Genomic DNA, 25,154 nt, shown 5'->3' with positions numbered 1-25,154 from the left:
GAAGAATGTCGGCATGGACTATTTTCTAAATGGTGAGAAAATTCGTAAAGCCAAAGTACAAAGGGATCCAGGAGTGCTACTCCAGGATTCTCTAAAGGTTAACTTGCAGGTTGAGATAACATCCACTGGGTTTCCCTGGCCCTCACCTTACTCAGCAGCTTCCCGTGAGGCACCTTATCAAAGGCCTTTTGGAGGTCTAGATAGATAACATCCACTGGGTTTCCCTGGTCTAACTTAGTTACCTCTTCAAAGATTTCTAACAGGTTTGTCAGGCACAACCTCCACTTATAGGTCCATGCTGACTTGTTCTAATCCAACTCTGTACTTCCAAGAATTTAGAAATTTCACCCTTAACAATGGATTCTAGAATCTTACCAACAATCAGGGTTAGGCTAATCGGCCTATAATATTCCATCTTTTGTCTTGATCCTTTCTTAAACAAGGGGGTGAATCACTGTTGAAGCACTTTTGACCCCATCTTGGCTTATGTTGATGGCTGGCTTCCTCACTAAATCAGTGAATGTCTAATAAAACATATGCATCCCATCTCCAGATATTTCAAATCCACCATGGAACTTATTGGCAATTAGTTCTAATAGATACTGTTATAATTCTCATTCTTTCTGTGTTGACTAATCAGATGGTGAATGCACAGATTTGAAGATAACTTTTTGGAGGATGTGTATTTGTCTTTGCAAAGTTTTGGAATCTATTATACTAATGGTTTTTCAGGGCAGTGCTGTTACTGCTTTCAGAACTGAATGCTCCATATGCTTTAGCCAATAAGCTGTTTGCATTGTGTGACATGAGACAAAGTGCAAAGAACATTTGTTGATATGGAGGAAAAAAATTAGCTTAAAGGATGTGCACTTTGTGAAATGGTTTCACGTGCAATTAATTATTCATCTACTTTTGTGATCCCTTTCCAGTGGTCAGAAACTTGTACAAAATAAGCAAATTTACAGGTTGCGCAACAATTTGAGACAAGCAGTAAGTTATTTGTATTTGAGATGTTGGAAACTGTAACTTAGGAGACTGTAAAAAGTAATGTTTGCAGTTGAAATATCTATGCAATGCACCCCGAAAGTAGCTGAGTAAGTGCAGCAATGTGAATAGTCACTGCCTTGCTCAGGTAAAAGGAACACAAAATTTCATTTGGGTAAAGTAGAATACAGCAGTGTCTGTGGCATTGTGTGGCAGCAGAGAAATATTATAATGCTTGGTTTGATGCCAATATAATTGTATATTCACTGTGCTTCCCTATCCCCTCATTTAATTCTCATCACTCTCAATTATATTAATTCTTTCTATCATCTTTGAATGATACAGAAGAGTTGTTTATAGAATTTACTACTGCTACTTATTCGATGTGCATCCAGTTTTTCACTTCATGATTCATCATCAGGTTGCTCCCTCTATTACTTTCATGCCAAACAGTAGAAGCAGCATATGATAGAAAACCAAGCAATTTGGATCAACTCTAAGCTCTGCAGTCCTGACCCATCCAGCATTGAATGGTGATGGACAATAAAACAACTAACAGGAGGAAGCTTTCCAAATATTCCCATCCTCAATGATGGGGAGTCCAGCATATTAGTGCAAACTACATGGCTGAAACATTTGCAACCATCTTTAGCCAGACGAGCTGAGTGGATGATCCTTTTTGCCTGCTCCTGAGGTCCCCAGTATCATGGATGCTAATCTTCAACCAATTTGATCAACTCCACATGATATCAAGCAACAGTGGAAGGCACGAGATAATCAATGTTTATGGATCTTGATAATGTTATAATACTAAGGATTTGTGCACCAGAATTGGCTATGCATTAGTCAATCTTTTCTAGAACAGCTGTAATGTTTGCATTACACCAACAATGCAGAAAAAGGCCCAGGTATGTCTCGAACAGGAAATGTCAAACTATAATCCAATCAGGGTTCAGTTAGCACCAATATCAGTCTACTTGCTATCATCAGCAGATGATGGAAAGAGTCATTGACTATGCTATCAAACAGCTCTTACAAAACAATAACTGATGCTCAGTTTGTGTTCCAACAGCACCATTTGGCTCCTAACTCTCATACAACCATGGTCCACCTATCACAGCATAAGATGATTGTGGTTTTTGGAGGTCAGTCACCTCAGTGTGGGGTATCATTGCGGGAATTCATCAAGATAACGTCCTAAGCCCAACTATTACTATCTGCCTCATCAGCAATTTTCCTTCAGTCATAAGGTCAGAAGTGGGAATGTTTGCTGATGATTGCATAATATTTGTGATTCTTCAGATATTAAGGTAACCATCTATGCATGTAGCACAACTCAGACAATATCCATGCTTGAGCTGACAAGTGGCAACTAACAATTGTGACACACATGTGTTAGGCAATGACATTCACCAACAAGAGAAATCTGACCATCTCCTCATAACGTTCAATGGCATTAATGTTAATGAATCCCTCGCAATCAACATCATAGCACTTACCCTACCAAAGAAATAAAAGAACCGATCACATAAATGATGTGGGTACAAGAGCAGGTCAGAGGCTTGGAATACTGTAGCGGGTTAATCGACTTCAAACTCCCAAAGTATGTCCATTAATAAGGCACAAGTAAGGAATGTGATAGCAGTTCAACTTGCCAGATAAGTGCCAACAACACCAAGAATCTCAAGACCATTCAGGATTGTGTCACTCAAGTTGTGTTGCACTATCAGCAGTCTTACACTCCAGCATGGCAGGGGTGTATATTGTTTATAAAATGCGCTAAACCACACAGGCTGTTTTGGCAGCACTTTGCAAACCTCTTGTATCGAGAAAGACATCAGAAAGCAGATTCATGAGAGTGCCACCGTCTGCAATTTCCCTTCCACGCCATATACCATCTGGACCTCAAACTATGCTATGCTGTACATTCTTTGCTGTTATTGTGTCAATATCTTAGAAGTCCCTTTCTCATTGGACTCTGGGTAATCCTAACAGCAGTTCACAAAGCAGCTCACTACCAGTATCCAAAGAGCAGGTTGGGTTTGGCCCAAGCTCTCAGCCTCTGGTTCACCAACTAGTGGAATTTCAGTAGCTAGAGATCTCAGTTGTGGAGAAGGTCTGCTGAGGTTCATTTAACTGTCTAAAGAGGGCCTGATTACATCAGGTGTCCCATCAGACTGATGGGAGTTCCCGACTAATTCTCCCCACTGCTGGACAAAACGTGGGACCATGTTTTATAAATGATTCAATCAGTAATTCAAAAGCACACAAAATATTATAAGTGTGGGAAATTGAATTGCTATATCAATGTACTTAAAGCAAAATCATCTGAGTTGCTAATATTATGAAGCATTTAAGGGGTAGTTTTTATTTGTTGTAAATTTGTTTATTCCCCCTGACTGAAATCCTTGCATCTCTCATATTCAGAGGTTTGCTCTGAGCAAGCAGAAACTGGGCCTTGTGAAGCTATGATACCTCGATGGTACTTTGACATCAGTGAAGGAAAATGTGCACAGTTCATTTATGGAGGCTGTGGAGGAAACAGAAACAACTTTGCCTCTGAAGAGTACTGTTTGGCCGTCTGTAACAGCGTCAGTAAGTGAACCCTCCAGCTGGTTGCAGCTTCTGTGTGTCACTCTGCACTGAAAACCTCACCTAGTTTTACTGCTGTCTACCTGTAGGGCAAGTGCCACAGTTTGCCATCTTAACTCCTGCAGTAATGCTCTTCAACTGTTTTCTCCTTTTTCCCCCTTGAGTAGCTGTGCACTAACTGCTTTCTATATTCCTAACCTGGTTTTTGAATTGTAACTAAGCTTATTGCTTCTTTGGACATCCTTCAGGCTAGGAGCTTGCCTTGTGATCTTTGATATTTATTCTAGCTTACGAGACATATGTTTTCTCTCCTCAAAGCAAAGCATTATGTGATATGAAATATCAGAGTTGAGGTAATGTATAAGATTACAAGATGAACTACATTATCTTATCAAGCCTCCTTCAACAGCATTTCTGAAACCCATGGTGTTTACCACTAGAAAGACAAGGGCAACAGATCCATGGGTATATAACCGTATACAACTAGCCCTATGAGTGACACAGCATTCTGATTAGAACCATATCACCATTCACTGTCACTTGATCAAAAAGCTGGAATTCCCTCCCTGATAGCTCCAAGGATATACCTAAATCAAATGGATTTGATTTGTTTATTATTGTCACAGTTCTGTGATACAGTGAGAAGTATTGTTTTGCATGTTATCCAGGTAAATCATACTGTACATCAAGGTAATAGAACAAGATGCAAAATATAGTGTTCCAGGCACAGAGAAGATGCAGAGAAAGACCTCAAAGTAGATTTAAGAGAATATTGTTGGTAATTCTGACAGACTTAAAATTGAGATTTAAAAGATGTGTGTCACCGATCTGCTGGGGACAGCTTGCAGAGAGTCACCGAACTGCAGCAGATTGGAGATAGACCATAACTGCTGACCCAGGTAGTAATGTTTACATCCCAAGAGCAAGTTCTTCCAAAATGTGAATTGAAATGTTTGCAGTTGGAGTATTTGACTCTGGTTAAATAACAAAGTTTGGTTGGTGTGGCTAGCTTTGACCAGATACCCAACTATTTCCAGCTTGCAGGGGCAGTGCTAAAACTAACAAAATTGTCTTGCAAGTTAGAGTTCCTGAAATGACAGGGTAAAATTTCTAAGGAAACCCCAACTGATAGCAATTTCCATTTAGAAAAATGCTTTTTACAAGTCTAACTTTTGATAATCGGTTTACTGTGCATGAAACTAGGTCATTACAATATACAGCTAGGGACAAAGAGGATGTATATAACCCTTGATGGGGGTATAATCAAAGTATTATAGCCAACAACTTTGCAATGTGTTGAAGCTAATAGGGACATTTTCTTTGGAGAGTTTAATGACATACTTAAGTTTTATATCAGGCATTCCTATTCAATACTGTTATTATTTAACAAAATATAGTCACTAACGATGTAGACACTTCAAAGAGAACATACAATGTGACAGCGCAGTACAGGCCCTTCGACCTTCAATGTTACACCGACCTGTGAAACCAGTCTGAAGCCTATCTATGCTATACTATTGCAGTTTCATCCATATGCCTATCCATTGACCATTTAAATGTCCTTAAAGTTGGCGAATTTACTACTGCTGTAAGCAGTGTGTTCCACGCCCCTACTGTACTGAGTAAAAGAAACTACCTCTGACAGCTGTCCTATATCAGTCACCCTCAATGTAAAGCTATGTCCCTTTGTGCTAGCCATCACCAACTGAGGAAAAAGACTGTCACTGTCCACCCTATCGCACCCTCTGATGATCTCATGTCTCAATTAAGTCATCTCTCAACGTTCTTCTCGCTCACAAAATTAGCCTCCAGTTCCTCAGCCCTTCCTTGTAAGACCTTCCTCCATACCAGGCAACATCCCAGTAAATCTCCTCTGAACCCTCTTAAAGCTTTCACATCCTTCCTATAATGCAGTGACCAGAACTGTACGCAATATTCCAAATGCGGCCGCATCAGAGTTTTGGACAGCTGCAGCATGACCTCATGGCTCCGAAACTCAATCCCTCTACTATTAAAAGCTGACACACCATATGCCTTCTTAACAACCCTATCAACCTGGGTGGCAACTTTGAGGGATCTATGAACATGGATACCAAGATCTCTCTGTCCATCTTCACGGCCAAGAATCTTACCATTAGTCCATTTGCTCCTTCCAAAGTAAATCACCTCACTCTTTTCCACATTAAACTCTTTTGCCACCCCTCAGCCCAGCTCTGCAGCTGAAGTCTCTCTATAATCTACAACATCCTTCAACACTATCCCCAACTCCACCGACCTTAGATAAAAGCAAATTACTGCGGATGCTGGAATCTGAAACCAAAAGAGAAAATGCTGGAAAATCGCAGCAGGTCTGGCAGCATCTGTAAGGAGAGAAAAGAGCTGACATTTCGAATCTAACTGACCCTTTGTCAAAGCTGTTACAAAGAGTCAGTTAGACTTGAAACGTCAGCTCTTTTCTCTCCACCAACCTTAGTATCATCCACAAACTTATAAACGCATCTTCTATGCCCTCATCCAGGTCATTTATAAAAATCACAAACAGCAGTGGCCCCAAAACAGATCCTTGTGGTACACCATTAGTAACTGAACTCCAGGGTAAGCATTTCCCATTAACCACCACCCTCTGTCGTCTTTCAGCTCGCCAGTTTTTGATCCAAACCGCTAAATCACTCTCGATCCCATGCCTCCGTATTTTGTTCAATAGCCTGCTGTGGGGAATCTTATCAAATGCCTTACTAAAACCCATATACACCACATAAACCGTTTTACCCTCATCCACCTGTTTGGTCACCATCTCAAAGAACTCAATAAGGTTTGTGAGGCGCGACCTACCTTACACAAAATAGTGTTAACTGTCCCTGTCAATTTATTCTTTTCTATGTGATTATAAATCCAATCTCTTAAACCTTTTCCAACACTTTACCCACAGCTGAAGTAAGAATTACTGGTCTATAATTATCAGGGTTGTCTCTAATCCCCTTTTTGAACAAGGCGACAACATTTGCTGTCCTCCAGTCTTCTGGCACTATTCCTGTAGACACACCATGTGTCTTGACCAGCAGAAGTGGTCTGTGTCTAGTCTATCAAGCACTGTTCAGAATAATGTCTGTCTCAATGAGGTTGCACAGATTTTTTTCTGAACTCCAGAGTTTACTCAACCTTTTATCAAATGTCAAGCACCTCATCCCAGGGATCAATTTAATTGAATCTTCATTGTCCTACCTCCAGTGCAAATATATCCTTTCATAAACATGAAAACCAAAACTGCATGGGGTCCTTCAGATGTTGTCAAGTTTAACAAGGTTTCTTTATTTCAACGAGGTTGGAATATAGAAATAAAGGTCAACATGTCATTTGTCTTTGTAATTGCTCGCTGCATCTACCTGTTGACTTTTTTGTTCCTATACCAGCATCTCCAAGTCTCTTTATGTATCAGTTACTACATTTATACCTTTCTAAAAAAAAAATTCTGTTTTCTATTCTGAGAACCAAAGTGAGTATCTTACATTAAAATCCATCATCTTGTGCCCACTCTTTGACCTAGATATTCACATGGTAAGAGAGTCATTTTCTCAGCAGATTGGTGTTGCATTTTGGGGCCCTTCAGGATCCCAAATGCAGCAGACTTCATAGGAATCGCACAGAAAATGGAAGATGTAGATGAGCAATTCCCTAGTGTCTTGAACATTCTGCAAAACCTCTTAATATTGGAGAATTCGGAGGGTTCCTCTTCCATTTAGTTAGGCTGCCCAGGGAAACAATTAGACTAGTTTTTTTAAACTGTTTAATCTAACTCCTGAGTTGATACCAAGCTGATTTCTTTCTTTCTTTCTCTTAACTCCAAACCCCCACAATCAATAAGCATACCCCAAATGCCCCAACCATAGCCCCCTTGATCTCTTATATTCTCTGAATCCTTGACGCCCACTATCACCCCAAACATCATCAATGTTGATGTGCCAAGCCCCTGTCCCCTCTCATCGGTTAACTTGAACATTCCCTCCGCATTATCAACTGATATGTGACACCCATTCCTACTAATTCCTCTGCTCTACTCTACACTTAGCCTTCTCCTTTAACAAGTGTTTAGTTGTGCTGTTGGACAATTAAATATCATGACACAGCACACTGATTCCTGCAAAAGGAGGCATTGCTTAAATTCCTCTAACTGTCCTACATTATGAATGGGACAGTGTTGGTTTCAGGTGCGCTCTGCATTTCTGAAGGAGCTAAGATTGATATTCCTGGCTAGAAATTCATGGCTCAGACTTAACATAAGAAATTATGACTGGAGTGCAATCCAACTGAGAATGCCACTCCTGGGGTCATCTGAACCTGTAATTCTTTGTAGCCTTTGTTTCCTTTCCATGGCTTTCCTTTTCATCTAGTTTTGTACCATCGGCAAACTTAGATACATTGTTCCTGCATCACTAGACATTAATATAGTTTATATATAGCTGAAGTACCAGCACTGATTTCTGTGACACTCATCACCACCTATCTACACTCCACCCAGTGAACTCCATTTCTCTCACACTCACCTGTGACTTGGGTCCCTCATTGAGACAACCTGAGTAGGTAAATACATGGCAGGTGCAGCATAACATGGATAACTGTGAGGTTGTCCACTTTGGTAGCAAAAATAAGGCAAATAACTATTTGGCTGTGAATTGAGGGGGCAAGTTATGCAATGATCATAATGGCCAGGCAGGCTTGAGGAGTCGAATGCCTGCTCATCCTCCTATCTTCTCTGTTTGTGTTGATCCTGGGTTTATTTTGGGTACATTGCTGGAATCTATTGTCACTTCTGTCGTAATGTTGCATGGCCCTAAATAGAGTGAGCTTACCCTAAAAGCAACCCCATACAGTCCTCACTGGCTTTCTAAATAGTGTGAAGGTTCTAGTTGCCTGAATTTATTTTTGCCAATTTGACTTGCCTCACATGATGACTTTGTAACCTGTCTGGTATAGAAAATAATACTGTATGCTATTAGCAAACTAACATTTCAGACTTGCTTTCTCAGGGATGCTTTGGTCCTTGACTTTCTCGAACTGAAGTGGACTGTGTTCCCTTCCATTCTTGTTCCCAAGCTTGATAGGAGATTGCTAGCTTGATCTGCTGATTTCTGTTGAGTTGACGAGTTGAATTGCCAGAATAAGTTAGGAAGTGCCCAACCACACCTTTACAACCCCAATGCAGGGACATCTAGAAACATTCTCCTGATCAAAAATGAATAATCTTTGATACATTTTTTCTGGTATTTTAGTAAAGCTTCATTTGGTTAAACATTCTTTCGCCCCAGTCAGGTCTTGGTTTGCTACAAGAATTTTAATTACTGCAGCAGTCAGGCCTGATCTTTTATCAGAAAGGTTCTCGAAATGGTGAGAAATTGCATAGCTGGAAATGTAGAGGACTCAGTGTCCTTGTGCATGAATTGTGAAAAGGTTATGCAGATACATGAACTTGGAAAGTTTATTTTATTGTTAATTATAAAGCAAAATATTATTGTTTAGTGTGAGGGGAATTGAGTACAGAAGTATGTATGTTATGATTCAATTATACAGAGCATTAGTGAGACCGCATCTAGGGTACTGGGTACATAGTACAAGCCACCTTTATTGAAGGTAGAATGAAAATGTGTTGTAGGGAGTTCAGGGAAGGTTTACTAGACTAATACTTGGTATGGAGAAAGTGAGGACTGCAGATGCTGGAGATCAGAGCTGAAAATGTGTTGCTGGAAAAGCGCAGCAGGTCAGGCAGCATCCAAGGAACAGGAGAATCGACGTTTCGGGCATAAGCCCTATCACCCTCAGCTTGACCTCCCTCCACCTATCGCAATTCCAACGCCCCTCCCCCAAGTCCCTCCTCCCTACCTTTTATCTTAGCCTGCTGGACACACTTTCCTCATTCCTGAAGAAGGGCTTATGCCCGAAACGTCGATTCTCCTGTTCCTTGGATGCTGCCTGACCTGCTGCGCTTTTCCAGCAACACATTTTCAGCTAATGCCTGGTATGGGCAGATTTTCTTATAAGGAAAGATGAGACAAGCTCGGCTTGTATTTGCTACAATTTAGAAGAGTTAAGAGGTGAATTGATTGAAGCGTTTAAAACTCTGAGGGGTATTGACAAGTTAGATATGGAAAAAATATTTCCTGTAATGTGAAAATCTAGAACTAAGGGTCACTGTCTAAAAATCAAGGGTCACCCATTTAAAATCGAGATTGGGTGTTTTTTTTTAAATCAATGTCATGAGTCCTTGGAGTTCTCTCTCTGAAATGGTGATGGAAGTACCTGAATGTTTTTAAGGCAGAAGTGGGTAGGTTCTTGTTAAACAAATGTTGAAAGGTTATCAGGAGATAACAAGGAATGGGAATTTGAGGTTATGATTAGACCAGCCATGATTGTATTGAATAGTAAAACAGATTTGAGGGTCTGAATGGCCAACTCCTGCTCCTAATTCATAAGTTTGTTTGTTAGCACAAAGCATAAAAGTGTAATAGGCTTTGGATAAGTGAAAGTGAGATCCAAAAATACAAGATCTGTGACCAAATCAAAGACAACACAGATTAAATGACAAATGATTTTGCAGTTTCAAAGAAGCTAAAGGCAGTAGTAATTTAAGAAGTATCAGTGAGATGTGAATAACAAAACAGCAGCTATATGCTAACCTAATAAGGAGGAAGCAAAACAAACTTGGGCAAAAAAACTATACCAGGCTGTGGTTATGATTTAAAATTATTCCACTCAATGCTGAGTCCAGGCAGCTGCTATTTCTGGTTATAGGGAAATAGCCACATGAAATCTTTAATGTGACTGTCTTGAGGCAAAATTAAGCACATTGCAAATCTCTGATAATCAAAATAAGGAAAATGCAAATTTGGCAGAAGACACTTTACAGTAGATAGCCAATATCTTCACCTCTAACCTTTTCATGAAATTTCTTCCTATTAGTCAGGAAATTAGGTGGAGTGAATTGACACATAGAACAATTTGGGGGGTCTATCTAAATTTGTCTGTGTGAAATGAATTGACTACTACTTTTTCACCACCATTAATTTCTTGAATCCTGAATGGCACTAACTTTAGTTTGTGAACATGGACCTATAAATAAGTGCTCACTTGTGGGCTAGAATTTAGTAGGTTGAGAAATTGCAGACATGCTAGTTAAGAAGTAAGCTGTCTCACTGGTGCAGTGATAAGTGGTATGGGATAAATTGCATTATTGGGAGTAAGCAGACAACATTGAAAACTTTCCAAAATGGGATAGAGTTACATTTCTTCCCACTGACATCCAAATCACTGGGAGCACATTCATTGGGAAGAAGTTCTACTCATGAAGTTTTAGGTAGTACAAAGCAATTTATTGAGTTTTATATGTATCTGTCTGGGTGGTACAGTTATAAAATTTCTGATTTTAAGTAACTTGATGCTATCGGCTGCATTCCAAGTGAAGAGGATAATCATTTCATGCAAGGACATGGTGTAACCACAAATATCTAATCTACACATGTAGACAGCTTCAGCTGATATTGGAAGGCTATTCCCTGTTTCATTCTAAAAGTAGTAACCAATATTGAAATGGTAATGAGTAGAAATCATGGGCACCCAGCCATTTCCTTGCCATGTGCATAATATTTTTTCAGCTTCCATTTTTCTTGGGGTCACGAAATTGCTGGTCAAACACCTCTATAATTTTCTGTCCTGTTACATTATCTCACCACTGATTCTTTCCATCTGGTCGTCTTCCTGGCAGTTCCATCTCCACCACTAACTTCACCATATTTTCTCTATCTCTGCTGATAGAGATGACTGTGCTTGTGCAGTCTCTTTTAAGTCATTTTCTTTGAAATTGTCACAATCTTCACTGACACCTTCGGGGACTGGTTGCTGTTTTTGTTTTTTCTTAATACTCCACACATCCATCTCAGTGTTGACATCTCATTAGTCCCTAGTCATTGTTCTTCTTTTTGATGCTGCTCTGGTTTACTGCATGGAATAATGAGACGAGTGTCTGAAATATCTTACAGATGCTTCCTTTCAATTTCAGCAATGTTTTTCTGTCTCATAGCCCTGCACTGCACGTCTTCCAGTTCCTCCAACCAGAATTAATCTGTGACTTAATTTCCATTCCAATATTTAAAACTTCTGCCACTACAAAGCACAGGTGCTCGAAATGACACCAAGTACTCATCCATAATTTCAGTACCTCCAGTCTGATTGTGTTTCCTCGGTACAAGATGGCATTCCATAAATTGTGTCTTTGACCTACTGCTCTTCATACCCTTGTTTTCCATGACTTCTCCAGTCATGTCCTCACCTCCCTGCCTCCACCATCTACATACATCATTGACCGTGGCACTTGTGTCTTACTTGCTCAGTTTGAATACCCATGAAAATCAGAAAGAGGGATGGGTTCAATGCTTGTCCTTGATGTAAACGTTTTTGCTGGTTCTTCAACATCTAGGCTTTCATATATTTCTTCTTTGGCATGACTTTGTTGCTAGCAATTACTTTCTTTTTGCCTTATTTGTACTGTTCTTTATGCCCTTTGACCCTAACATTTTCCAGCTCTTTAACAGATTCACCTTTTTTCCAACTGCATTTTGTTTTACTTATGTTTTCACAACCTTTCTGACACTCGTTCACCAGATTTCCTCATCAAGTGTGCCACTGAGTTCCGCCATCTTCCATGTGACAATAACATTAACTTCGATTTGTCTTCCCAGTCTCTGCATGTTCTTTCTGATTTGCTCCTCCGCAAGTGGATTTTTCAGCTTCCACCATCTGATGTTCTATCTGCCTGCGACATCCTCCTCCTCCTCCTCAAACCCCCATCTCCCACCTTTTCTCTTCCCCCCCCCCCCCCACCCCCAAAACTGCTATTTTGTTTTCTATGCAGCTGTCTCTGCCTATGCAGCTGTCTCTGTCATCAACACTCAATGTGTAGCCTCTATGATGGGTGGTTAGTGCCTTAGTTGGAAAGTTCTTTGCATTTTCTTTGCTCCCTTTGCATGTTCCTTTCTAACCATGACATGGTCCAGCTGTATTTCTGTATTGCTACTGTAGATTGAGGTCATTTCTACATTTTTGGTATGAGGTATTTAACATTAGTAGTCAGTACAGGTATACAATCCTTTATACGAAATCCTTGGGCCAGTTGTTTTTTTGGATTTTGGGATTTTTTGGATTTCAGAATAAGTGACATTTTCACAGTGAAATAAAACAAAATCTTAGCAAAGAGCAGACCCACATGTGACTAGTACAAGCACTGAGGCACAATTGACACCTGGACATGCTGCCATGTCACATCTGAGTGAAGTCAGTCAAGTGGGTGTGGAGTTGGGTCATCTGTTTGCATGCCAAACAACCATGTTATACAGAAAAAAACTTTGGATTATAGAGCTTTTCAGATTTCAGAAAGTATTGTGTGCCTGTACAATACAGCAAACTCCAAGATGGTGACTTAACCTTGTGGAACTTAACCTTGTATCTCTCTTTCTTCTCACAAATATCTGCTTAAGTGACCAGTCATCACTTGGTGCTATTTGAATTGTTATCCATCTGTTCCAGAGTTCTTCTTTCTCCTCTAGTCTGCAAGTGCTCTCTAGTGTATGACAGCTACATTCCAGGTCCAGCCCCTGTCACTCCCTGTAACCCCTTATTGACAACCCCCCCCCCCCCCGCTACATCTGCCATAACTAATCCACCTAGCCTACACATCTCTGGACGCCATGAGCAATTTGGCATGGTCAATCCATCTAACCTGCACATCTTTTGACTGTAGGAGGAAACGCACAAACACAGGAAGAATGTGCAAACTCCACTGTGAGGATGGAGCCAAACTTGGGTTCCTCTGTCTGTTTGGGTTTCCTCCAGGTGCTCCAGTTTCCTCCCACAATGGAAAGATGTGTTGGTTAGATGATTTAGCCTTGGGAAATGCAGGGTTACAGGATCGAGTAGAATGGTTGGTCTAGGTGAGAAGCTTGGTGGGCTGAATGGCCTGCTTCCACACTGTATGGATTCTCTGATTCTATTGTGTCCAGCAACGGCTTCTGCTTAGTGGTTTCTGTAAGCATGTCAAGGATCTACCTTAAAATGATTTAGTACCAGCTCTTGAGTGAAGAGGTTGCTCTCATATTTATAATCTTAGTTCTCTGAATTCTGTGGAAGTCGTATTTGGTTAAAAACATTAACTTGGTTGCTCTCTCCACAGATGCTGTCAGACCTGTTGAATTTTCCTTGCACTCTCTTATTTCTGACATTGTCTGCCAAGAATTCTGTTTAGTGTTACCATGGTCCTCTGCCACTGCTGTAAATTTTTAGGAGAGATTAAAGAAAGAAAATTGAAGGACAAAAAGTCTCTTCCTTCCCCAAATCAGTAACAATTGATAACATTAATGTTCCTCTGCAATGCAGGCATCTAATTAGATAACAAAAGCAATTTTGCCCATTAAATCTACATCGTGTTTCTTCACGTGGAAACATCCAGGGAAAGCGTAGATTGTAAATTTGCATTGTCTTTGAGTGCGTATATAATGCACTTTTTTGCACAGCAAATAAAGAATATACAATAGACATGACACATCTGCAAAGTGGCGTGAATTATATTGAAATCTGGGCATGTAGAATTGATTCTACCTGAGAAAAATCTGAGGACTTGAAAATGAAAATTCTAGATGAACTAAAACGTTATTATAAATGCATTTCAGTAGGTCAAGGTTTAGCCCAATTTCCTTGGCAGCTTAAATGAAACTCCAAACAAATTGCTCCATGCTTTAGTCTGTAGTCTGGGTAAAGTAAGCACCTCAGCCAGTTTAGATGAGAAATCCCAATACTGTGAAAGTGATTACATTTGTGTAAATTTCATCTATCCACCACTAATCCTTTTGTATTTGGCTTCTCTGCTGGCACTGTTTAGGAACATATGACTTGGAAGTAGACTGTTTGGCCTTTCAAAGCTGCTGTGCTTTTTCAGTAAAGTCATGGCTGATCATTTTGTCATCACAGTTCAACTTTCCAGTCTGCCCCTCATAAACAGTCATCTTCCTTGTCTATCAGCAATCTATCTAGCTCAACCTTGAATAAATTCAGTGACCTAACATCAACTAGGGAAGAGAATTCCATACACTAATGATCCTCAGAGACAACTTCTGCTCATATCATACAGCTCTTTATGGTGCTAATCCCCCATAAATCAAAGCCCGTCTCTCCCACCAATCCTTGAGCCACATAATCATCTGGCTAAAAATGTTTAACCTACACCAATGTTTTGTGACTCAAATAATAATCCAGAGGTTTTGTAATTCTGCTTTACAACAAAGCCTTCAACTATTACTAATCCTTAAACAGAACCTCTTGACCTCTTTGTTGTTGTTATTGAAATGAATCTGTTGAAATTTGGATCCTCCATCTCCCACTGCAAGTCCCTTTCCAGCACAGAGCTCATTTCCTGATATCAAGAACGTTGGATGCTGAAACTCTGAAACAAAAAGAGAAATTACTGGAGAAACTCAGGAGTTCAGGCAGCATCTGTGGAGAGAAAGCAGAATTAACGTTTCGAGTTCAGTGACCATTCAAACTTGCTGATTTTTTCCAGCAATTGCTGAGTTCCTGAAACTTGGCACCAAACAGATCACACAGTCTTCTGGACCCAGCTATAGAGACTGAGTTTGACCCAATCTATTTAGATTCATGGACCTGGAATTCACAAAATACAACAAGTTCAAAAGTTTTCCCTTCTTGCCATCAACTGCCCGCCCCCACCCCCAAGCAAAAAAGGTCACGTTCTCTACTGTATTTCATTTGGTGAATAGCTTTCTTATTTTACATTTTGTTACAATTGAAACAGTATCTGAGCTGAGCTGCATACATCCCCCTCATCATTTGTAATTGTTTCACGCCGTTATCTTTAAGCAGAATTGGCTGTGCTTTTCAGGGTTGAATTGGATTGACCTTGAGTCCATAATGAAGTGAGATGAACGAACAGGAATATATGCAACTTAAAACCATTTTGTTTCAATACTTTAGTCCTCATTTCCAAAAATTAAGTTTTGATTAACGTTCAGATACCTTGCTTCATCAGTTATACACCCTCACCTCCAATAAGAAATTAGCAACTGGATGAAAGTTGAGACAATGCCACATAATGTAGGCTCATTCACAAGGACATGAGTTAACTGTTTGAGCATATTTCATCATTGTGCTAGATCTTGGCTGATGTATGTCTCAGTTTCACTAATCCACCTTTTCTCCATATCTTAATATCCGAGTCAGCTTGAAAATGTTTACCTCACCTTCTGTCAATGTGGTAATGCAGAGGTTATGATAATTAAATAACTAAGCAAGATAACAGTGCAAATTCCATCTTGTCAAATTATGAAGTAAAATTAGAAACATCTGATTATTCATGAGGTGTATCTTTTGCTGGGTACAGTGGTTCAAGAAGCCAGCTCATCACCCACTTTGAGGGCAATTAGGAATAGACATAAGTTGCTGGACTTGCCTGCGATTTACACCTCCCACACAAAAATATTTCTAAAATGCTGAAAAATAGACTTTATTGGATGTTCTACAAAAGCAATCTGTCTACAAAGTAGTGACACTTTAGACTGCATTCCTGTGTGTAAACCAAAATTAGCAAAATTGGTGGCCAACAGATCTCCCCTTTCAAACCTGGTTTTCCACTATTGAGGGAGAACACCAGGTCACTATGTTGAAGGGCACCTCAACTGATGATGGAACTTGAAACCTGCATGTTGCTGAAGTGTCTTTTCTGGGATATTCAAAATGACTGTGTGATAATATTTGTAAGTGCAGATCGCATTGTTATTCACTCAGCAATTCTGTGAAATGAAGTGGTGTGACACAAATTTCATCTGTGGGCTGCACTGAATGCTTACTGCACAAAGTCTGTCTCTTTGAGGTGAAATTTGACTTCCTTTTCCTATTCTGGAAAGGAAAGACATCCTTCAGATTAATATTTTGAACAATTAATGTGTTTAATCTCCCCGTTCTCAGACTTCAGACATACATGCAAGGTTATAACTGGAGTGTGACCTGAGATGGATTCTACATTACAACTTCAAACATTTTTCAGCTTCAAAAAGTTTCAAAACATGCATCGTTCCCAATAAATTTATTAATCTGCACTTTGGGAATATGGTATCATTCTAAGATGTTGTCTTACTAAAACCTATATTCGAAAAATGAAAAACCCAGATGTTGGCAATGTTACTATATTTTATTTGATACCATCTGCTACCTATTTGGATCCATTATTTTACCTACCTTTACAGAAAACTGAATGTCACTACCTTATCCTTGACTGTTATTTGTCTGTAAATTATTTTTGGAAAATCATCATCTTTGCGTAACAAATTCCACACATTTTTCATGGCCCTTTCCAAGAAGCAAAATTGGCACTGCCTTTTCTCTAATCTTAATATACTGGTAAATATTTATCCTCTTTCCCCTAGGTTTCTAAGCTGCCATTTCTTTTTTATTTTAACAACCAGCAGCACTGTTATCTTTTCCTCACCAGATATCTGGTTTCGACTGAGCATATTCCGAGAGTTGCTTAGATAGGGACTCAGTATATGTGAGGTACAGCTATTTTTCATTTCCTACCCTTACTCCACAGAGTCATCCATTTTAGTTATTGGTTTGCTTTGCTGTTAGATCAGCTCTTTTAGGTAGAATCAGTGTTTTTAATAATCTTGTCCATGTTGCAAACCATTTAGGGTTTCATAAATTGTTATTCAGGCTTAGTTCTAATTTTCTGCTGAAAAGCAATGGTCCAATGGCTTTGATTTGAAATTCCAGTTAAACCCCCTCCCAGAAATGAAGGATAAAATATGGTGACAAGATCCAAATCCACCATCCGTAGTGGGGTTACAACTGCATCAGATCCAGAACACGTAAAGATTTCTGTCACAGAGTTTAGATAACATTTGGAATCTTTAATTAACTATTCTGCACTTCTAGCAAAGGTAACATTCACTTGACTATATCCTCTGCCATCTGTTCAGGATACTTAGTGTTTTACATGTAATTTCCTTTGGGTCTTTTGAACAATCTGCCCCTCTCACTGATTATATTTAAGCTTGACTGTTTTGCTTCTGGTCAGGTCAACAAGTTGAGTTTTGAACTGACTACTTTCCACAACTTTTCCCAATCTTCTAGTGTATTATCCATCAGCAAACAACGAACATTTATTTTTGTGCCGTTTATAGTCAACGTGTCCTGAAGCACTGCTTTTCTGGTACTAGACTAGAGCAGAGAACTGTAAATTCCATGACAACAGGCAGTATATGTATCAACCAAAATGAAATATTCCTGTTTAGTTGAATGTAGACATAGAGTTACTTATAGCATGTAGTAAATTATTCTTCTTTTACGTTTTTGCTTGTTGTATGTATTTAAATGTGCTGAAAGAGATCAGAGAAAAAACCCCCTCGGTCATAGACGACTTATTGTGGAGCAACCTTTAATTTTCATAATATCCAGTTGACAAAAGGGCAATGTCTTTTTTAAAACAAACAGATACAGGTACTTACAGTGAAATATATTCTGATGTGGAATATCTGTATATCAAGAACTTAATGAGAAACTGCTAGTGTGGGTTTAAGTGGAGAGGAACCTTGATTTCCAAACTTTCAGGCTTCCTTTGGAGATAGGGTAGAGTGTGGCAGTTTTTTGTATTGGTTTCAGAAAGGTTTTGACGAAGTTTCACATAAAAGACTTCTAATTTGGAAAGGCCACAAGAATCCGTAATAAATTGAGCAAATAAAAACTGTAGATCGGAAATAATAATGACAATGTAATGGAGCACGTAATGGAGTTTAAATAGGCACACAGTTTTCAGAAGGGGCCAGAAATTAGTGGCAGACACTATGTGCAGAGCATATGGTAAATTACTTTTGAGAAGTAAATAAAGTGCTGGGATGCTTATCTAGATAAGTAGGACATAGGCTTTCAGCAATTAATGCTTTTTAATACGAAGACCTGAACTAGGAGTATTATGTTTGATTTTGGCTACTACATCACAATGTTTTCTGTGTGTTGGACTGAGGAACAATAACAAAAATATTTTCTGCGCGTATGCCAATTATAATAGGAACAAAGGGTGGTAAAGAGTTGCAGTCTATGTATGTGGCATAGCAGCCATAATGTGGAACCGTTGTGGAATGAGAGTTGGGGGTAGAAAACACATCTGTCTTTGGAAAGAGAACATCTCAATCAAGCACCAACTGTTGCCAAATTGATGAAATAGAAGACCAGAAAAATGCATTAGGGAAGGAGCTTGGAAATGAGAGATGTGGCAAGAAGCATTAACCAAGCTTTTCCATGCATCTTGGAGAAAGTGATGAATGCAGATGCTGAAGATCAGAGTCAAAAAATGTGCTGAAAAAGCACAGCTGGTAAGGCAGCATCCAAGGAGCAGGAGAGTCGACGTTTCGAGCACATTGCTGATGAAGAGCTTACGTTCGAAATGTCAACTCTCCTGCTCCTCAGATGCTGCCTGACCGGCTCTTGTTTTTCCAGACCACACGTTTTGAATTTTCCATGCACCTTGTCTAAGATGGTGAGGGGTACAAGAACTTTCTAAATTTTTGCCAAAACCAATGACTTCATGGAGTTGGACTTTTGCAGACTTTGAGTTATTTGGCCTTTCTAAGATTATACTACTTATTGGTTAAGAACACTTTTGTCGTTTTCACTTTTAGTCCCTACTACAGCTGCCAGCACTCCAGATGCTGTTGACAAGTACCTTGAAACACCTGGCGATGAGAATGAGCATGCGTACTTCCAGAAGGCAAAAGAGAGGTTGGAAGCCAAGCATAGAGAGCGCATGTCAAAGGTTGGCTTATTTTGACTTGTCCTATTCTGTTTTGATTTTTACATTTGTAGTTTGGATTAATAACAGTTTTACTGGTCCTATATCATATCAGTTGATCTATCTCATCAGTGTTGCAACTGATCTTAGTACCAATGTATTGTTCAACCTCAAGCAAATAAACCACAATACTAGTCCAGTTTGCTTGTGTGACTGTATTGAAGCCACTTCTCTGGGATTTTTTTTTCTATTTTGAGAAATATAAATCATGATCTGGGGTTTTAACTTACTAATCTGTCTTTAGATAATGCGGGAATGGGAAGAAGCTGAACGTCAAGCTAAAAACCTGCCTAAAGCTGATAAAAAGGCCGTCATTCAGGTAATGTGAATGTTTTGGGGAGTTTATGTATTGATCCTTTGCTTTTTATTTCAGGTGGAAAGGCAGCACTGTGTGTTTAGCATTGTTACTGTTTTGAAAAGGGAAGGAAATGCATGACCAGTTTTAAAACTTTACATCATTGAAATTTATTCTACATCTGTGTGTTCCAGCATTTTACATTGGCACGGCACTGTTATTCCTTTGTACACGAGAGCTTGTCTGAACTGTTAGTACAATTCATGAACATTGTCTTTTAAGTTAAAAATTGAAAGTTAGTACCACCTATTTTAATGGGAAACATTGTTGATCTTTAAGCGTTTCCAAGAGATGGTGGAATCACTGGAGCAGGAAGCAGCAAGTGAAAGACAGCAGTTGGTAGAGACCCACATGGCAAGGGTGGAGGCCATGCTGAATGATAGACGTCGTATTGCATTGGAAAATTACCTTGCTGCACTCCAGGCGGATCCACCCCGGGTAAGTGCACAAAATTGCCCATTTAGAGTTGGCACATCACTTAGTGGAAGCAATGCAGGGCACTGTTAATTCATGTTGAAGTTTTGGCTTATAATTTGTGTTTCACTTTGGAGTTCTTTTATACCAAAAAAAGTATAATTTTATACTGCAAAAGGGTTTTCTTGTTGATATTAGCTGTTCTATTTTCTCTTAATTGGTTTGCTGCATTTAAGATAGTGTTGATATTCAGTTGTATGTTCAGAGATCCGTGGGCTACTCCCTGTAGTATGCTGTTTCTTGGCCTCATTCCAGTTGTCCTATGAGAATGTTGCCAAACAGAGGCTAGGCGTTCTGCCCAAAGGAAGAAGGAGGTCCCATTACCTTGGGCCTTGTTCATTGATTTCCTATTTGGCAATGCATGGTGCCATTTGTGCATGTTACAGAAAAGGTCTCCTGCTCATTCATCCAATGAAAGATGCTAAGATACTGATGCAAAAGGGTAGGAATTGGTCCTTTTTAGTTTTTTTTTTAAAAGAACACCTTTACAGGTAATTTTATTTTATGCCTGGTTCTTAGTTTTTACAATGTTTGAGAAATTCAATGCCTGAGTTCTCACACAGCTGCCAGTGGCTCATTGGGCCAGCATGTTTGTCCCTCAGGCAAAGGATAGAAGTTGTATGCTCAACAATGTGAAGCCTTTATCTGCTTCAGAACAAGGGGTGCTGAGAGTGAAATAGATCCTTATCACCTGCTATGTGCCTGGTAGACAGATTGGTGTAGGGCACTGATGTTTAAAAAGCTTTCTGAAATCTTATTTCATGTCCTAAGTTAACAGACGGTAAAATATCTGGAATAAACAGAACAATGGTTTTATTGATAAGCTTAAGATATGCAAAGCATTTTATATTGCTATCAGTGGGATTTTTAACTTTTATTCATCTTCAAATTTGTGCAATGTTTTCTGCAAACAATAACGGTACTGCAATAGTTTTCTTGTTTCTTTCTAGCCCCGACATGTCCTCAATGCACTCAAGAAGTATATTCGTGCTGAACAGAAGGACAGACAGCACACACTGAAACATTTTGAGCATGTCCGCATGGTTGACCCCAAGAAGGCAGCTCAGATCAAATCACAAGTAAGATCCTCATCAAATGAGCACTGCTCACATTGCACCTCCACTTCGCATTCTGTTTTTGATCAAATTCAAGTCCAAACCAGTATGCCCCATTTAATTTCTCGATTTAGAGCCAAAAACAGTTACTCTCACATTATCCCAACCAGACTGTAATTGCAAAGATTGATTCAGTTAAGGCTTTAAATCTCAATTTAATTGTATTTTGCTCTTTGAAACCCTTCATCTCATCCTTATATCAGTTTAATCTGCTGAAAACCTTGTGCTATGAAGAAGGCCACTTAATGAACCCCACTAGCTTCTCTACCTCACCCAGTTCCTGTGGTTCTGTTCGCTGAGCTGGAAATTTTTATTGCAAACGTTTCGTCCCCTGTCTAGGTGACATCCTCAGTGCTTGGGAATCTCCTGTGAAGCGGTTCTGTGGTGTTTCCTCCGGCATTTGTAGTGGCCTGTCCCTGCCGCTTCCGGTTGTCAGTTTCAGCTGTCCGCTGTAGTGGCCGGTATATTGGGTCCAGGTCGATGTGTTTGTTGATGGAGTTTGTGGATGAGTGCCATGCTTCTAGGAATTCCCTGGCTGTTCTTTGTTTGGCTTGCCCTATAATGGTAGTGTTGTCCCAGTCGAATTCATGTTGCTTGTCGTCTGCGTGTGTGGCTACTAAGGATAGCTGGTCGTGGCGTTTCGTGGCTAGTTGATGTTCATGGATGCGGATCGTTAGCTGTCTTCCTGTTTGTACTATATAGTGTTTTGTGCAGTCCTTGCATGGGATTTTGTACACTACATTAGTTTTGCTCATGCTGGGTATCAGGTCCTTCGTTCTGGTGAGTTGTTGTCTGAGGGTGGCTGTTGGTTTGTGTGCTGTTATAAGTCCTAGTGGTCGCAGTAGTCTGGCTGTCAGTTCTGAAATGCTCCTGATGTATGGTAGTGTGGCTAGTCCTTTGGGTTGCGGCATGTCCTCGTTCCGTTGTCTTTCTCTTAGGCATCTGTTGATGAAATTGCGCGGGTATCCGTTTTTGGCGAATACCTTGTATAGGTGTTCCTCTTCCTCTTTTTGCAGTTATGGTGTGCTGCAGTGTGTTGTGGCCCTTTTGAATAGTGTCTTGATGCAACTTCTTTTGTGTGTGTTGGGGTGGTTGCTTTCATAGTTCAGGACTTGGTCTGTGTGTGTGGCTTTCCTGTATACCTTTGTGGTGAATTCTCCGTTCGGTGTTCTCTGTACCATCACGTCTAGGATTGGGAGTTGGTTATCCTTTTCTTCTTCTCTCGTGAATCGGATTCCTGTTAGTGTGTCGTTGATGATCCGGTGTGTTTTCTCTATTTCTGTGTTTTTAATGATTACAAAGGTGTCATCAACATATCTGACCCAGAGTTCGTAGTGTACTAATGTAGTGTACAAAATCCCATGCAAGGACTGCACAAAACACTATATAGGACAAACAGGAAGACAGCTAACGATCCGCATCCATGAACACCAACTAGCCACGAAACGACACGACCAGCTATCCTTAGTAGCCACACACACACAGACAACAAGCAACATGAATTCGACTGGGACAACACTACCATTATAGGGCAAGCCAAACAAAGAACAGCCAGGGAATTCCGAGAAGCATGGCACTCATCCACAAACTCCATCAACAAACACATCGACCTGGACCCAATATACCGGCCACTACAGCGGACAGCTGAAACTGACAACCGGAAGCAGCAGGGACAGGCCACTACAAATGCCGGAGGAAACACCACAGAAGCGCTTCACAGGAGGCTCCCAAGCACTGAGGATGTCACCTAGACAGGGGACGAAACGTTTGTAACAAAAATTTCCAGCTCGGCGAACAGAACCACAACAACGAGCACCCGAGCTACAAATCTTCACCCAAACTTTGATCACCCAGTTCTCTTGTTTGTGAATCAGGGATGGTGGCAGCAGCACTGGAGTAGGGATTTGAGGCATGTCAATACCTGACTATATGCAAGTTCAGTGAAATTTTATACCGTAATAATTCATGGTAACTTGAACACAAATATACAAACAGCAGTGAACTTTGGAATTTTGTTTGTACTTTGTTTGTTTGTAAGACATCACGGCAAAAAATGCTTACACAAGTTAGCAACAAGCTGTGAAAATGTGTCCTTTCTTGCTTTTTGTAAACTCTTGCATCTTTAAATCAGCAATAATAATTAAACCTATTGGAATAGATTCTGGTAACTTCTGTGTGTTTTGGAAGCATAGACAATGAAAGAGCTTGTTGCAAATATGAAGGTGAGAAAGAGTAAAACCATGGAAAGATTTGAAAACAAGGATAAGAATTTTAAAAATAGAGATGTTGCTTGACAGGAGGCTGGTGTAGATCGGTAAGCACAGGAACTTAGTGCAATTAATAACAGACTGGGTAGCTTTCGGGTTCCAGGTAATTGCAGAGATGAAACTGTAAACAAGGATGAGCATTTTTAAAATTGAGACTCAGCTTAATCAGAAGTCTATATAAATGAGCCAGAGCAGAAAGAGATGACTGAATGAGACTTTTGTTGCAAGTTAGGACACAAGCAGCAGAGTTTTGCATGAAATAAAATAAAACAAAGAACTGCAGATGCTGGAAATATGTAATAAAAACAAATTGTTGGAGAAACTCAGCAGATCTGGAAGTGTCTGTGGAGAGGAAGCAGAGGTAATGTTTCAAGTTCAGTGACCCTTCAGAACAAGTTTTAAATGATCATATTTGTGTGTCATGGAAGGAATCTCTGTGTAAGCATAGGGGGCATGCAGCTAGTTTGTAAGCATTTTGCAAACATAAGGAAGTTGCAAGTGCTTTTGTCAATTTCCCGTAGCAACAGTCCACACCAATGAGAATAAATATTTCCAAGCATCCGCAATGTATAGGTTTAATTAAAGTTTCTACCTTTTGTCTTTTTCAGGTAATGACTCACCTACGTGTGATTGATGAACGTATGAACCAGAGCCTATCTCTGCTTTACAAGGTTCCTTCAGTTGCAGAGGAGATCCAGGACGAAGTTGGTATGCCCCCATAAATGTGTTGGTTCTTGTATTTATTGTCTTTTTTTTAACCATATCACAAGTAAGGTCAAAGGTATATAGGAATAGTCATTGGGCCCACAAATCTGGGTAAATATAATGTCCAATATAATACTAATCTGTACAAGCTAAAAAGTCCTATTTTGAATTTAATTGACCCTGAAATCTTGCACTATAGAGAGAAAAGCCCATCTTATTGTGATTGTCATGGTGTCAGCCAGGTGGACCTCATAGGCTCTGATATTCCTGATTGGGAACTTCTTCAGGAAGGGCTTATGCCTGAAACATTGACTCTCCTGCTTCTCAGATGCTGCCTGACCTGCTGTGCTTTTCCAGCACCACACTTTTCAACTCTGACTCTCCAGCATCTGCAGTCCTCATTTTATCCTAGCCTACTAGTGTTGTGGAGAAAATATAGAGAACCACCAGGAGATGCAGAGAGTTCTTCAAGAAGTAGGTCTTTTATTTGCAAACTAAAAACCGTGACACTGAGAAAGCAGATTCTCGAATGCTCACGAACCTCAGGGTCCGTGGATTTTTTTTTAAATCATGTTTCTGTTAGCCTATCAGCATGTCCAACTATATTAATCAAAGTTCCTCACTCTAGCTACATAATAAACCAGTGATGTTAGTTCCCATTATCTCTTTAGTTGTACATTCTACTTAATGTTATTCTAATGTCACAGTTAGATATGTATTGCTAACTCTGCTACAGTGATCTTTCCATTCCAAACTAACCTGTCATG

At 39.8% G+C, this 25,154-nt stretch overlaps 1 protein-coding gene across 4 annotated transcripts in view; it reads left to right on the top strand.

Annotated features, from left to right (window-relative positions):
* Window positions 1-25,154, top strand: part of appa (amyloid beta precursor protein a) — a 183,801-nt gene that overhangs the window by 137,552 nt on the left and 21,095 nt on the right. For 2 of the 4 annotated variants that reach the window (XM_043701398.2, XM_043701397.2), the window contains exons 7-12: window positions 3,412-3,579; window positions 19,302-19,435; window positions 19,716-19,790; window positions 20,106-20,264; window positions 21,251-21,379; window positions 24,291-24,390. In XM_043701398.2, the coding sequence (XP_043557333.1) occupies window positions 3,412-3,579; window positions 19,302-19,435; window positions 19,716-19,790; window positions 20,106-20,264; window positions 21,251-21,379; window positions 24,291-24,390 (765 nt within the window). The remainder of the gene's footprint in view (window positions 1-3,411; window positions 3,580-19,301; window positions 19,436-19,715; window positions 19,791-20,105; window positions 20,265-21,250; window positions 21,380-24,290; window positions 24,391-25,154) is intronic. The other 2 variants (XM_043701400.2, XM_043701399.2) reach the window with 1 other exon arrangement.

This window comes from Chiloscyllium plagiosum, unplaced genomic scaffold (assembly GCF_037043375.1).
Source record: "Chiloscyllium plagiosum isolate Xiang-an unplaced genomic scaffold, Cpla_swu_hap1 HiC_scaffold_12, whole genome shotgun sequence".
NCBI lineage: Eukaryota > Metazoa > Chordata > Chondrichthyes > Orectolobiformes > Hemiscylliidae > Chiloscyllium > Chiloscyllium plagiosum.
The sequence above is the reverse complement of the archived record's forward strand: the minus strand, read 5'-3'. Positions and strand labels throughout refer to the sequence as shown.